The following is a 15,636-nucleotide window of genomic DNA, read 5'->3' on the forward strand; positions in this document are numbered from 1 at the left end:
CCATATGCCAACAGCAGTCAGAAGGAATTAGAAACTTATCGATGTAGTAGTCTAAAGTTGGTAGGTATTAGGCGCATGAAATCTGAAACATGTAATGGAAGTTTTAAGGGTGAAGCTTCCAGGGTAGCTGATCCCTTTGATCAGAAATTACTGTCATCAGTTGATGTCCCCACTTGCATGGAGTTGCCCTCAGGTAAAGCTTAAACCAGTGGTTTTGGATTTTAATGCTGCACATGATGTGAATATGCTTTGTGATGATAGTCCAGTCATGGCTGGTAATGCGACAATAGGTTCAGGTGAAAGCACTCAAGGAGCCTTGGCTCCAGCCACAGTATCAGTTCCTAGTATATCTTGTAAAGATGAGGATGTGATCTCTGACATTAGAAGGGAGTACTGCTAGATTAATAAATTTTGTCATGGATATGTCATTGCTGTTGCAGAAGGATGCAATGGCGGAGACCAAAATTCATCAAATTGTTCACATGGCTTCTAAGCTGCATGATGAATGTGTGGTTTCTGATGTTAGAGAGCCCATGGCTTGTGATGGTCTCATATCAAGACTGTACCGAAATGGACTGCTCAGATGGTGAGTATATTATACTTCATCTGAATTGGTTGCTGGAGATGATCATCCTCACATAAAGAGTGTACCGTAAGTGTTGGAAGTGTTGAAGGGGCATGCATTTGTCTGCTGATGGTGATAGTAAACTTCAGCATCCTGTGCCGCAACATTCACAAGGATTCATGTGAGCATGAAGAAAAAGAGAATATGGAAATGTTCACAAGGATTCATGTGAACACGAATAAGAGACTATGGAAATGCTAAAATGCAGTGGTCATAGTGCTAAAAACTTTTGATGGAAGTATAGTGGAGATGATAGATTTGCATGAATCATCAGTAAGAGATTTACTAAACCTTCTAGGGGTACAATAAAGCATATCACCTTGGAAAGAAGGGTTCAGAGATGAAGTCCAAGTTCATCAAACCACCTATAGTGCAATTGCAAAAAGTAGCGAGGATTAGAAAGTGAACATTGGAGATGCCGTCGTGTCTTTGAGCATTCAGAACTGCAAGAACGAGATTTAGATGCAAGTGGCAGTAATCATGTTGACGATGGGGGTAGGCATGGACAAATCAAGAAGGCAAGCTTACCTGCTTTTAGTTGGATATTTGGTCAGAGTTGCATCAGGATTCAATATTTATGATCTGCAGTGGCCAACGGATTGTAAGGTAATAATTCTCAGCTGTTGTTGCTGCTGCTATGATCTTAGTTTTTGTTTTGATATATATGGTTTTTCTTCATCCATAGTATAGGCCTTCGGAATCTGTACTTTGATGCTGATTTCAATACTCTTCATCCAACATTTCAGAAGCTCAGCAAAAAATTTCAAACCTGCATTTCTGTTCTTCAACATGCTGTTGCTGATGTGGTTTTTGGGGTTCTATGTCTATGATTTGGTAAAACTTTTTGTGATCTTTTGAAGGAGATGAATCGTGTATTTTAGCATGTGGACTCTGTCGAGATACCTGTTTTTGCATTAGTAGTGTGTTTGGTCTTTGCCACATGGTTGTTGTTGTTGTTATTGTTTTTTTTTCTTTCATTCTCTAAATCATCGTGATGTGATGTAAAAAAAAAAAAAAAGATAAATAATGAAATGGGATGAATTAAAAATTTAAAAAGGAGAGGATGAGAAATAGTTTTAGATGATGTGGATCGATGTCGATCGACACTTGATGGTGCTCTCCACTTGAGATGTCGTGGTGGATCTTGTCACTTGGTATTTGTGGTAGATCGGAAGTCAAGTTGGTCGATGAGTGTTTGCACTTGACTCTTCTTCTTTGAGGCGGATAGCGATCGCGAGTTCCAACCTTCTTCGAGGCGGATAGCGATCGCAACAGTTGGAACTTGAGAGAACATCAAAGTCTCTTCCATCGTGAGCACGGGGAAGAGAACATCATAGGCGGCCTTGAGGAGCCGACCCTCGTCGTTCAGGGTGATGGTGCCCATCTCTCTCTCTCTCTCTGAAGTTGGTGAGGGTGTTTAGCTGCACCCTACCATCTGCAGAACGCAAAATAGATGAAGATTGAAGAGGGCAGGTCGCTGCATTCATGATCATATCATCACAAGCGGTTGCAAATTGTGACCAAGTGTCCGAGGAAATGGTGGTTAAGGTTTAGATGAGCGACCAAACAAGGCACACTCTGTTTCTTTCATCTGTAGATGTGTCTGAGGACCAACAACATCTTTGTGCTTTGGACATTACTCTTCGGTTCGTCTTGAACAGAGACAAGGCTCTCATTGAGTATTTACTGGACCGTTGGAGAAGTGGCCATTGTCTCTGAGCGGTGACTATGATGACCAATCAATGTTCTCTGCTGTGGCACTGAGGGTTGCCCAAGTCTTTATCTTCTTCGTCATCAATTGGATGGGAAGCTACTAACCCTACCACCAGATTTGTGGTGTCTCAAGGTATGGTTATGCCAACAAGAAGAAGAAGAAGAAGAAGAATAAGAAGAAGAAGAAGAAGGACCCAACTCACTTATGGCTCATGATGCCACACCATTCCTTCCCCAACACTTGAGCAAAGCGAAATGCGCTGTGAGCTACATACCATACAGACATTTGTGGATCTCTGTATCCAATCTCTCATCGTCCCACTTGCACTTTCCTACCTTTACTTGCAAATGAAGCCTGGCCACATCCCCCCCCCCATCGCTCTTCCTTTTAAGCTCCCCAGGTAGATTGGACCAAAACATCGAGGAGGAGGAGGAGGAGGTGGTGGGAGGGTGAGCCATGAGCTCCCGGTGCAAGTCTTCTCTGGGCTTCGTGGACGCACGTGTGCCGGTGAGAGCAACCTACGTGAACCTCTACAAGTGGCCGGAATCCGACGCCGAATTCGTGAAGTCGGTGACGAGAAGAAGGGGGAAAGTCGACGGTCGCAGTGGCGGCAGCAACCTCGAGGGAGGGAGGAAGTGGAGCGCCGCACCGACGGCGGTGGACAGCTACTCGTGCCGGCAGATGTACCTGAGAAGTTACACTTTCTCTCGGAGGGAGAGTGTTCCTGAGAAGACACAACGGTGCCTCGGAAGAGTCAGGGAGACGGCCGCCGTGTTTCCTTTCCGCCAACGCAAGAACCAAGGCACCGCAGGTGGCGTCAATGGTGATGCTAATAATAAGAACATTCCAAACAGAAGGATGAAGACGGAAAGGAAGAAGAAGGCTTGTGTGACAGTAAGGAAGCTAAGAGAGGTCTCCTACTCCACGCTCTATTTCATCTTCCATCGCCTCCTTTCTTGCACTGCAAGAGTCGAGGTGGTGCGTCGAGGGTGCAAATTACCACAGAATTCACACTCCTCTCTTTTTCCTGTTTCTTAAGCTTAATGGTTTTCTTCAGCATTAGTGTGTGTCTCTGTGCTTTCTTCTCCGAAAGTTCTATAGAGGTGAACAAGAAAACGAGTCTGGTCTTTATACACAGTGATGTCTTCTTCCTCGATTCCTGACTCTTATTGAAACACCAAGATCGATCAGTTTTCAGGTTCCTAATTCAAGACTCAACACATCATATTATTTCAAGTAGGTAAATAGGATCGAAAAGACATGCAAAATGCTAAATGCTTAAAAATACTTGCACATCAAACATGATTCATATAAGGATATAATACAGCTCCATTGTCATCCTTGCAGACGTCTCACACAGAAGATGCTGAGCAGTTCATACAACAAAGCTAGATTGTAATTACATTGGCATATGGTTTGTTATGCGAATATAACATCAAGAAAAATAAGGGAGAAAGAAGAAAAAACCAAGGATGCAAGACAGGTCCCCTCGGATTAAGCACTGCAAAAACGTACTAAACACGCAACACTCGTAGGTCTACAATTTAAGCAGTATCATAGCATATTAGTAAAACTTACCTCCCCTCCGACTTGATCAACTGCGAGAAAACTTTACTCATGGAGACGTCTGAAAGATCATTAAGCACTGATGTCCCGACTTCCCTCACAGGTGTAGTGTCAGATGTGCTGATGTTTTGAACCAGCGGTGAGATTTCAGTGATGCGATTGATGCTGTCGACCTCGGACATGCTGGAGGAATCCGCTTCCTGAAGCTGCAGCACATACTCCAAGTTCCAAAGGACATCCCCCATCGAGGGGCGCTCGACACCGGAATCTGCTAGGCATTTCTCGATCGTTTCCCCAAACTTCCTCAGTGAGTCAGGCCTAATCGATTCTGCAATCCGAGAATCAACAATCTGCTCCAATTCTCCCCTCTTTTGCCACTTCATTCCCCACTCCGCTAAGTTCACCATCTCTCTTGGTAGTGTTGGATCAATGACTGGTCTTGCACACAGCACTTCAAGCAAAACAACCCCAAACGAGTACACGTCCGACTTCTCTGTCAACTGTTGTCTCCGGAAATACTCGGGATCAAGATATCCGAAGCTCCCTTTTACTGCAGTACTGACATGAGTCTGATCCAACTCAGGCCCTGTTTTTGAGAGCCCAAAGTCGGCAACCTTCGCCAAGAGATTCTCATTGAGTAGAATATTTGCAGATTTGACATCACGGTGGATGACAGCCTTTGCCTGACCAGTATGAAGATAGTGCAGTCCTCTGGCTGATCCAATACAAATTTCCAATCTCTGTTTCCAACCAAGAGAAGGAAGGTTTGAACCATAAAGATGGCTCTTTAGAGTGCCCTTTTCCATGTATTCGTAAACAAGAATCATCTCGTTCTTCTCATCACAGTAGCCGATAAGAGAAACTAGATGGCGGTGGCGCAGCCGTGACAACAATTCGATTTCAGTATGGAACTCATTAAGGCCTTGTTGAGATTTTGGGTTACCCCTCTTCACCGCTACTTTTGTTTCATCTCTCAGCACTCCTTTGTAGACCTTCCCAAAACCTCCTACCCCAATCACCCAATTTTCATCAAAGTTGTTAGTCGCTTCTTGCAGCACAACGAAAGGTAAACGATAACTGAGGTTTCCATTCTGCCCAATCGTAAATGCAGTTCCATTGGAAGTTCGACTTCCCGTGCTATGTGACGTCAATCCATTAATGGAGAAAGGCACCCAGGTTTTAGAATATTGTTTGGCAAGCTTCCTTTTCCTGAGGACCAAGCAAAGAATTATAGCAACAACGGCAACCACAATTGCCCCAACGATCGGGACCAATATGATGACAAAGTTTTTCTTCGAACCCAGTGGTGTGATAACAGTTGCAGAACCCGCAGAGCCATTAATCTTCATGATTTCGAGGCCGTTCATAATGCCATTTGGCAAAACATCAAGTAAGGTTGAAGGACCAATGCTGACACTAAGCCTGTCAGATGCATGATCAGCCTCTAAAACATAATCGATAAAAACAGGTGTAGCCAAACTCTGTAATGTCATAGAAGAAAGATCAAGATCACCAGCTGCAAGCCAAGTATTAATATAAACATCAAACAAGAGGTCACCAGCCGCCTTACTGACTATATCACACAAATGAACCCTTATCAAGTAATCCGAGTTTGCATCCACATTGAACTGCCATGTCACATTAAAGCGGGCATTAGAAGTATTTGAGGAGGCAGCCAATTCCGTTGCCGTAGAATACACAATATCAGGGGCAGTCTCCTCAGTGGCTCCCCCTGGCATATGATTGATGTTTCCACTGAAGTTAACCGATTGGGAAAGCTTACTGTCAAGCAGAAATTCCTGGTCAGTGTCCCAAGTTCTCCACAGAGTATCATCATTTGGGAGAACTTTCGGCCCGCCCATGTTGATCCGATAAACTGTCTCCAATAACTGTCCTGACAAACCCTGGTACTTGCCCTGAGGATTAACAATCTTTGCAGTATCTACAATCAGCTCATCGGGAACCGATACAACTTCGATAGCACTTACAAAGGCGAGGGAAGTGCTTCCCGATGGTACAAAAGTAAGGATGAGGGTGTCGAGAGTTATGGTCAACGAGAATTCCTTAACAATGGCGGACTTTGCCTGAGGCTGGAAGTCTCGGAGAAGGACAACGTCTTGGGTTGACACACTGAAGTTTGCAGCAGTGAGGTCGTAACTTCCATACACGAACGGGAAGAAATACAGGCGGACGAAGTGCCTGCCTGGCGCCTTGATTTGGAAAGAGTAGGACGAGGGCACGGTGAACACCCGAGCGTTCTGGAAGAGGGCCGTGCCGTAGGAGGAAGGGACCGAGCTCGATGAGGTGTTGGCCAAGTTGTTTGAGGCGGGTGTCAAGGTCGACGAAAGGGATACATCAGCCACGAAAACTCTGTCGCCAATGGTGGTATTGGTCAAAGAACCGCAGTCAATCAGATAGCTATCAGCTGGAGTAAATGCAGAATGGCCGCATCGAATCGAAACGATCACCAAGACGATGAAACTCACTCCGATTTTGCGAATGGCCATCACGGAACACAGCTGAAGATAGATCTAATGGCACTACTTTTGGGAACACCAAAGGAAGACAGGTATACAATCGAACCGGGCACCGGAGAGAAAGAACTTCTTCTTACCTAACAAGACAACCCGATTCAAAGAACAAACGAGAAATCTGAGCTCGGAACCAGAAAAACCCTAATTCACGCTCATCAATCTCACTTCAAACGCCGCCCCACTTCTCCTGGGAATTTAAATATTAGAACCCACCACGATTCACTGGAGGAACATCAACAAGAAGTAACAAAAATCCAATCTCGGGCCACGATCTACCTGAAAATGACGCCGGAAACGACAAGCCCACCAGGAGAACCCTGAGGTTTTCACCACAAACAAGCACAATAGGGGAAACAACCCGAACGGCAGAATCTTCACAACTCGACGACCACAAGCAATTGGAATCGAACTCAAAGAAGCACAATAGAGGGGGCGATCTCACGGGAAAAGAGAGGAGAAGGTGGCACCTTTGGTGCTCAGGAAAACCGGGAGATCTGCAACAAAAGTACCTCAGCAACCGATCGTAACTCCACAGGAGGCGAACAAGGTCCCTCCTCTCGCTTGATCAAGGCCTCAGAAGTCTTTCAAAGAGAGAGAAAGGGTGCAGGGGGAGTTGGTAGGTGTTTATAGGGGAAGTTCATGGCAATGGCAGAGAGAGAGAGAGAGAGAGAGAGAGAGAGAGGGGGGGGGGAGATGAGTCAATGCTCTGAAACTGTAACTTGCCGCAAGTAAAAGTGAGGAGAGAGAGAGACTGTGCCAGCTGATAAAAATCAATTAAATTGTAATTGAACAGAAAGTGCAGAATTGGAAGAGAAATGGTTGCTCGTGGTTGTTACGAGTCTCTCACTATCAATGTGAAAGAAAAGGACATTATTTTTTTTTTATAATTTAAAATATTTTTTAATTTTTTATTTTTAAAAATTAGAAGAAAAAAAAAGTATAACTATCTATAATGAGTGTAATATTTTTAAAAAAGTTGATATTATAATAAAGTTATAAAATATTTAATCAAAATTTAAACCTAATTTAATTGATTTTAAACGTAAGAATTTAACCACTATATCATAAATTTTTATTATATCTAATCAAAACCAAAATCATCAGCTTTATTTAAAAAAAAAAAAAATCAAAACTAAACTATCTGTTCGATTTGGAACGGACGAATAGTAAGAAAAATCCTTTTTCAGCTGTACATAAAATAATAATAATTTTTAGAAATGTTATAGTAATATATTGTTAGGTTGCTTTCAACCTTTCAACGAAGTGCATGTAGCTTTTGGTTCTTTGCATTTGGGATTGGCTAACCATGGAAGACCACGACAAAGTCATCTATGAGCACCTGTGAACAATGACTGACCGATTCTTGTCTTTGAATTGATGAGGTTGCCACCTAAAAGAATGATGGATTTTGACATTGACCTTGCGCTACCATTTTAAATTAAGTCTTTCTGATTTCTGATCATGACCTTTCTCATCATGTCAACTTCATCGCCAACCAGGGCTAGTTCTGCAACTCCTACAAACCCTAGAAACATGGTGGCCATGGTGAATCAGTGATTATCAAGAACATGAGTTGGAATAAATATTTGAAGCATTTTATCAGAAGATATGTTTTTGGTCATAATTGGTGGAACGATGTTGGAAAAAAAAACTACACACAGCCATCTTATCATATTGTTTATCCTTATTGATAATTCTTTAAGGCGTCACACAGAGAGAGAGAGAATAATATTTTCAAGTTCAGAAAAAAAAAAAGAGAAAAAGAAAAATTACAACCGTAGCTGGATTTCAATATTCAAAACAGTCAATATGCACCAATTCAAAGGTGTGTGAAAATTGATTAATTACTGTTCAAAGTTTGCTAGTCATTTATGTCCTAGAAGCAAATCAATGACATATGTGATATTCTTTTTATTTATTATATTTATTTGATATATATATATATATATATATATATATATATATATATATATAATGAAATTGATTCATCTTTAAACACAAAGCTCTAAATAATATTGATCATAGGTTACTCGAGAGGAACATCGAGATAATCAGACAGACTAATGTGCTATATATCCATCCATATGATGGAGGTAACTGGTCTCATAGTTGCTCGTGTGAGGACACTAGGACTACAGTACATGTGCTCTTTAGAGAATAAGTTCATTGATTGATCCGCTCACGGAATGTGGGAGAATCCGATTAGAGTGAGACTCGAGTAGAAACTGTATGGGTTTAACACTATCATGCCCAGTATACGATCTCTATGATATTAGATGGATGAGGGACTATAGGTATATGGTAACTGAGGACAGATAGGTCCAAAGAATTGGATTTCCCTGTATCGTCTGAGGTTACGACATAGTGACCTAGTACGTTCGCAGTCGATGAGTCGAGTGAATTATTAATAATTCACTAAGCCAGAAGGAATTCTGACAGGTAAAACTCACGGCCAGCTCGATATTGGGCTTAAAGGGTCACGCATATGGTAGACATTGTGACGAGTAGAGGTTCAGATGTGAGATATCCGTCGGAGCCCCTATCTTATTGGATATTCAATAAGCCCCTGAATTATTGGATCCCATGGATAAGATCCAATAAGAGCCAACGAGGAATTATTAGATAGAGATCTACTAATCTAAGAGGCTTGAGTAGTTGGATGGATATCTAATACCCAATAAGCTAGGATCCATTAGGATTAAGTTGACAAGAGGCCTATATAAATAGGAGGGAACCAAATACCCATAAACTAGAGGATTTTTGGTTGCCACCTTCTATTCTCCTCTTCAGATAGTAGGTGTAGAGATTTAGGCGTCGTTGTAGTCCTGTTGTATGGATGGATCACAACTATCTCATATGTGGTTTTTAATTTTACAGATTTTGCATACCAATCTTCACACATTATTGAACAAATGATAGAACAGTATTCAACGAATTCAGATAGGGACATCGAGGTGTTCACAATAGCAGAGTCTCGTACAAATGAGTCCATCACTTCATGGCATTTTTATGTACAAGAAATGGTGGAGTGACGATAACTCTTCCAAGAAAAAAAAGATGGATTCGTTATTTTTGTTTTGGATCAATGAGAAACTCTCAATTTACAATATATGTCATCATCGAAACTGAGTTGAGAATTTATCATTCTCGTGAATACATTGGATTATGATTTTGAGGACTTGAAGCTCAAAATAGAGGGCACAACCGAGTCATCTTTATGAAAATGGAGAGTTTGATCATCGTCGAGCTTATCTGGAAAGGGTTCTCAATCCAACTGTTCAGATTATTGCGAAGCAAATTTCGGATTTCTCTGATGTGCCTGGTCTCATATCAAGGTGTCTGTAATTCTCACAACACACATTAAGAGGCAAAGCATTGATTATGTCTGCATCGTACAGAGACTGGACACAAACCTTCCTCCTTGTTTCGATGTGATTCCTGGTTGGTCTGATTGCTATGGGGCTCAAAACTAGAAATTGCTCATTTGTTGGCCTAAACTCATAGATTTCAATTGTCACCAGATGAATAGAATAAGGTACTGGCAGGAGCATTTGCCCATCAACTCCTAGCAAGTATTTTGGGCCAAGGAAGAACACTTTCCAAGGATTACATGGCTGGTTTGTGGTGCCGGTGCCAAAGAGATACCTTGTTAGTGTCAAATTGCATACATTTTATATTCTCCATTGAACAATTCACTGTCTGACACCCCAGACACCGACCATGACCGTGATCGACTGAACGATGATCGCTGGATGCTTCTTAGTTTTTTGGCTTCGATCCGATGGACAATCACCCAGTAGATCATTGTGCCGAATGTTGTTGCTAGTATCACCGCCCCAATGATGGTCACTCCTATCGCCAGCCACCTCCCCTTGCGCCCCACAACGATGAAACAGAGGGCGAGGAATGCGATGCTGATGAGCACACAGGCTATCCACATTAATTTGTTGATGATGGCCATCATCTGCTTCTTGGCCTTGCTCTCGATCACGACCACCGAAGTCTGTACCACGACAACAGCCAAGGATATGAAGAGTGCTACCGAGTCGAAGACAAAGAAGATCATGAATGGTGTCTGATGTGCCACATTGGCTTCTCCTAGTGTGAGTCCAGGGGCGAGGTTATCGAACTCTACATATTCACCAGGAACTGTGAAGATGGCTGCAAATGCTACACTTGCAATGAGGACGGCGACGACAGTGTTGGAGTTGATTGCATTGGTGAGGCCCTCTTCATGGAGCTTGTTGATCCTTTTCACAATCCCCTGGACATGCCTTCTGGTCTGGCGGGCATGTTCGAGCTGGGAGTGAACCTCATGTTTTATGTCACTCACTGTCTGCTTTAGCTCGCGCGCAGGGTTCTGAGGAGGTCTAATAGTCCTTGCACTTTGAACACCGTGCTCCAGTAGTATGCTGATGATACCTGAATTCCCCATTTTCTCAGCAATGTCAAGTGCTGTCTCGCCTGATTTGTTGATGGCTTTGGTCTCAAGCTCCTTGATCTCAAGTAATCTCTTGATTATCTGCAAGTGGACATTACCACAAGTGAAATTGAATGGAAGACTGTCTCCAGAGTCACATTCTATGTAACAGAGTATTTGGAATGTGCTATTCTTCAGTTTCCAATCTTATAATCAAATGCAAAGCAGAAGCAAGTGATATGCTATTTGCATGGAGGAAAGCTCCTTTGTCTCAGCTCATGCTAAAGAAGTAATTGTCACTGGAGATTGGCAGTATAGAAAAGAAAATCAAAGTCCTCCTTTATCTATGTGTACAAATAACCATCAAGAAAATAAAGGATCAAATCTCTCGTCAGAATTCATGATATGCTAACAAAGAATTGTAGCTAGTTACTTCATGGGTCCAAGCTCACTGGCACAAGGCCAATTCAACCAGGTTCTTGTTTAGCGTAATCAAGCAATTCTTGGATCTTATTGGGGTTGCATCTAGGTTTAATTTAATTGTATTTGGAGAAGAATACTAAACAAATGAGCCTTTGAATCAGCCAATTTTCTTTATTCTAGAGGTGGATGGCTGGTTATTTTTGGGTTCTTTGAGATTTTGTGAGGCTAGCGACTCTTGCTCTTCCCAGTTTGTCAGGTGATCATCCATAGATAACTCAAGCTTTGTCTAAGAAGATGGCTGCAGATGAATGTTGAGAAGTGGATGAATGTTGAGAACTGGATAAATGTTGAGAAGTGGAACATCATATGATGGGCTCTGTGGTGCTTTTTTGGCCTCACGGACCTAGTATCTTATCCCTGTTTTCACTCTTTCCTGGAAGCTGGTTCTAATTTCTCCATAAGTTCCCCCTAGTCATCTGTTTAATATGTTAATACTGTTATGAATTATATATTATTTGACGGACATATATATTTATAATTCTGCTCTCTTGTTTGTCATTAGAAAAGCAGAAGCCTAACTTAAATTTAAGGCTCTGCTCATTTCATATTTGAAATGAAATTCTGTTCCAGCCATGCATTGATGAATCTGAAAATAACAAAATAATCTATCATCTTTACTATTACGTTAGTAGCAAAACTTGATCCAAAGAACTCAGATTGCAAATTTTGTAAATGCTGATCCATAATTAATCACTTTCGAAGAGGATCCATATGTTAAAATGATTAGGATTTGTTTCATCCAAGACTTCCGCATTTAGACTAGCTTGTCTTAGGGGATAAAGAACATGTTATCTTTATAGGATAGCTAGTCTTCAAAAAAGAATATGATGACTTGCCTTCAGATTCCTAAAATTGTATCATGCTAATGTTTATCATTTATAGTTAGTAGCTAGACCCTTAAAACCCTATATGATTCATTGCTGCTCGTTGTATAATTTCATGTAAATTGATACTCTATGGTTCCATATTAATACCTAAGATCCTCTGAAAAGAAAGGTTTACCATTCTTTAGCATCAAGGAATCTGCTAGCATCAATGAGTAAAGATAACAAGATATGATAGTAACTGAGGAGAAGTTAAGTACAAGGGAAAAAAATACAACATATGCAAGTAAGCTAGTGTGAAATGTTAATCTTTTCAGAGTATCACAAATCACATGACATAACAGCTAGGCAAGGGCATCCAGACTGGTCTTGGCAGATCTAGTTGGAGACTTAAATTGCTTCAGAAATACCTTTCTGTGGTTTAATGTATATAGTACAGTGAAAAGATGATGAGTCTTGACAAGCAGGCATAATATCTAGTGTTATGGTTCAACAGCCTTCTAAATTATAGAATAAGTTCCAGGATTAAGCTCCTGCTAATGAAGAAATATCCTCAATTACCTCAACTTCATAGGAGAGATCCAATTAGATTTTAGAAAAAAACTTCAATAGCAAGAATTAGCAAGTTAGGAGTGTTATACCTGAGCCCGGCCTTTCCTTGCCGCAATATGCAATGCGGTGTTGCCCTTCGTGTCAACCGAGCTAATTAGATAGGGTTCATGTTCAAGAAGCTCCTCAACTAACTCTAGGCTTGTGCCCTTGGCTGCCATATGAAGTGCAGTCTGTCCTTTCTTATCAGTTCTGGTAGCAATTCCAGGTTCTTTTCTTAGAAGAGCCTTGACAACTTCCAAGTGTCCATTTCTTGCAGCAGAATGAAGGGCAGTCTTACCATTGCTCTTTGCAATTAGTGCAAGACTCTTATCAGCTTCTAATAGGAGATTCACCACCTCAATACGGCCTTGTGTTGCAGCAGTATGAAGTGCGGTGGTGTTTGAAAAGTCCACCGTGAGAGAGAGTTCTGGAAGAGCATTTAGCAGCTCCTTCACAACATCTGGTCAATTGAATTAAGACAAATGAGATAGTTTTAAAAAAGAGATATCAGTGTAAGCTCAGGATTTACTCAAGACAAGATTCTTCAGCTTCATAGGGTATGGTCCAACATGGCATCCCAATCAGATAACTAGCCGATCATACTATATCAACTTACTACACTTGTGCGACATCTGGATGTATGGGTGTTCATGTGATTGATGTTTTCCACTTGAATAATGAAAGGGATCTAGTAAAAGCTCACAATTGCACTATTTATCTTAACTAATGAACACCACAATCATAACCCCATTTTGACTAACTAATGATTGAAATAGCTTGGCTTTGAATAAAGCTTATGTGTCTGCTCCTATAATCCTTTATTGTTAGTTTAAATTTATACAGACTATTTAGTGTCATGAGTTAAAACATTACTGACCTAGAGATAATTGAATATTTGCAAAGACAGATGGTCAGTTGCAAAATAAAATTAAGTCACTCATAGGAAACTTAGTAGCAAATGTCAAAGAATGAGCTTAGATATTAGCAATGCTCGGAGAGATGAGTCCTTCTCATCTGCAGCCATGTTTCTAAAATAGCCTCAATATGTCTGCACTATTGTTGCCTCTTCGAACACTAATTTACAGGTTTATATGATCAGAAGAATAAAATGTAAGTGGAAATTAACTGAAGCATCCATGCGATTTTGTGTTCTGCACATTTTTCTTTAGGATAAACATAGAAGCCATTTCTTCTCCGAAACAAAAGAGCAAGAGCTATATTAAACCAGAACATTGCAGTTACGAAAATCATCCTGAGCATCGGAGGGCAGCAAAACAGAAATCCCAGAAGGGAAAGTCCCACGCCAAAGTGCCCTCTTCCTATTCAATTTCCCAAAATTGCCACCACTGGATGGCCTAAACTGAATATCCTTAATTACATTCAGATGCCATTTGAAAGCAATGCAAGAACACTAAATATGAAAGGCCATAATTCTAAAATTTTTAGAATATATCCAATATAAGGTTTCTTGTAAAGATAGTTTCACCATATCTACAAATGGTATTTTCACATAACATAAACAGTAATTGTGTTAGAACCAATACCTTCATCACCTTGCTTCGCTGCGATGTGTAGAGCATCATAACCATTCTTAGCCTTTATTCCAGCCATTGCAACATCATGATGCTTGATCATCTCTTGCACTAAATCGATATAGCCATACTCAGAAGCAACAAACAAAGCAGTCTCTCCGGCCTGATTCTGCTTACACAACAATTCCTTTAAATTCTCTTCATTGTTTCCCGAAAGGAACTCATTCACCACAGCTAAATTCCCTGCCCTGGCTGCAGAATGCAAGGGAGTGTCTTCTCGCTTTCCCGTCAGCTGCTTGGTTATCTTCTTCCGCCGCCCGACCGATGAGTCCATCTCGCTATCCTAATTACAGTAACGACTGCCTCTTATACGACAAAATTCCCAGATCTTTCAACGGCATATGCAACCCAAGATTCTGGCTACTATGCAGGGAGTTTTGCCGAAGATAATGTCCCGAAGAACTCTCTCAACATAGCACCCTGCAGCCAAAAGCCACATGCCTTTTACCACATCGTGTTGTACCCTTTTTCCACCAATCCAACCTGGTTCACCACTATCCGGCCTATCTTCCATGCTTTACATTACTAGCAAACGAAACAAAAGAAATGAAAAGGAGGAAGAAAAAGTTAAAGGAGTAAATGTGCAGCTGCGGATCCGCCCTTCTTAATCCTCCACATCCGCACCACATTCCTTGCAACAGAACTAACGAATGAAATGCTACTGCTTTCAATTTAAAACAAGGAAAAAGAGTAATAAAAGATGAAAAGGGAACAGAAGACAACCACCCACATGACCTGAACACTATTCAATTAGCATGATGGGGGAGCACACCGGCTCCACTCAGCTCCGGACATCGCCAAGAACCCCCAAAAAGATTTCATTTTGGAACAATTAGAAAGGCCTCTAGCGCGGAGAAGAACATCGAGAGCGATGAGAGCAATACCTTAACGTTGCGCAGAGAATGATCCAAGACCCCAGCGGATCTCCCCCGATTCCTGGCGGGTGCCATGAGGGCGCCTTGCCTCTCACCCAATGACGAGGAAGACGTCCATTTCGATTCATTCCAAACGGGGACGAAGGCATATATATTCCCATCAATTATAGAACAAACTATATATAATGATCCAAGGCACGAAGCATGTGAAGGTGGCATTATAGCTTCGAATAAAGACGAAAACCAACAAAATAAGGTTAAAATAAGAGAGAATTTGACAGAGACCGATTGACCGTTGACGTGGCGACATCGCGGATGGGACCCGATGTTCTGAGAATGTGTTGGCGGTCCGCGTCGTCACACCTCAGGGATCCGACTGTCGTGGTCGCTCGTGGGTCCTCTTGCGTGAGGC

General features: G+C 41.6%; 3 protein-coding genes across 3 annotated transcripts; 1 reads left to right on the forward strand and 2 right to left on the reverse strand.

The window, feature by feature from the left end:
* The first annotated feature begins 2,409 nt into the window (after positions 1–2,409).
* Positions 2,410–3,459, forward strand: LOC103997258 (uncharacterized). The gene has a single exon (XM_009418426.3). It carries the CDS (start codon positions 2,796–2,798, stop codon positions 3,375–3,377), a length of 582 nt encoding a protein of 193 aa, XP_009416701.2. The 5' UTR covers positions 2,410–2,795; the 3' UTR covers positions 3,378–3,459.
* Positions 3,460–3,624: 165 nt separating this feature from the next.
* On the reverse strand, positions 3,625–7,108 carry LOC103996919 (receptor-like protein kinase HERK 1). Its single transcript, XM_009417983.3, has 2 exons — positions 6,716–7,108; positions 3,625–6,626 (listed from the first exon to the last, which is right to left on the reverse strand). The coding sequence occupies exon 2, from the start codon at positions 6,410–6,412 to the stop codon at positions 3,914–3,916; it is 2,499 nt and encodes an 832-aa protein (XP_009416258.2). The 5' UTR covers positions 6,413–6,626; positions 6,716–7,108; the 3' UTR covers positions 3,625–3,913.
* Positions 7,109–9,657: 2,549 nt separating this feature from the next.
* On the reverse strand, positions 9,658–15,371 carry LOC103996920 (ankyrin repeat-containing protein At5g02620-like). The gene is made up of 4 exons (XM_009417985.3): positions 15,234–15,371; positions 14,302–14,874; positions 12,808–13,217; positions 9,658–10,961 (listed from the first exon to the last, which is right to left on the reverse strand). The coding sequence occupies exons 2-4, from the start codon at positions 14,621–14,623 to the stop codon at positions 10,095–10,097; spliced, it is 1,599 nt and encodes a 532-aa protein (XP_009416260.1). The 5' UTR covers positions 14,624–14,874; positions 15,234–15,371; the 3' UTR covers positions 9,658–10,094.
* Positions 15,372–15,636: the final 265 nt, after the last annotated feature.

Source organism: Musa acuminata, chromosome BXJ3-9, assembly GCF_036884655.1.
Source record: "Musa acuminata AAA Group cultivar baxijiao chromosome BXJ3-9, Cavendish_Baxijiao_AAA, whole genome shotgun sequence".
Classification (NCBI taxonomy): domain Eukaryota; kingdom Viridiplantae; phylum Streptophyta; class Magnoliopsida; order Zingiberales; family Musaceae; genus Musa; species Musa acuminata.

Coding starts and splice junctions, on each gene's coding strand:
- LOC103996919 (XM_009417983.3), bottom strand. CDS start 6,412: ATGGCCATTCGCAAAATCGGAGTGAGTTTCATCGTCTTGGTGATCGTT.
- LOC103996920 (XM_009417985.3), bottom strand. CDS start 14,623: ATGGACTCATCGGTCGGGCGGCGGAAGAAGATAACCAAGCAGCTGACG. Junction 13,218..14,301: donor AGCGAAGCAAGGTGATGAAG/GTATTGGTTCTA, acceptor TCAATTGACCAG/ATGTTGTGAAGGAGCTGCTA. Junction 10,962..12,807: donor CAAGGAAAGGCCGGGCTCAG/GTATAACACTCC, acceptor GTCCACTTGCAG/ATAATCAAGAGATTACTTGA.
- LOC103997258 (XM_009418426.3), top strand. CDS start 2,796: ATGAGCTCCCGGTGCAAGTCTTCTCTGGGCTTCGTGGACGCACGTGTG.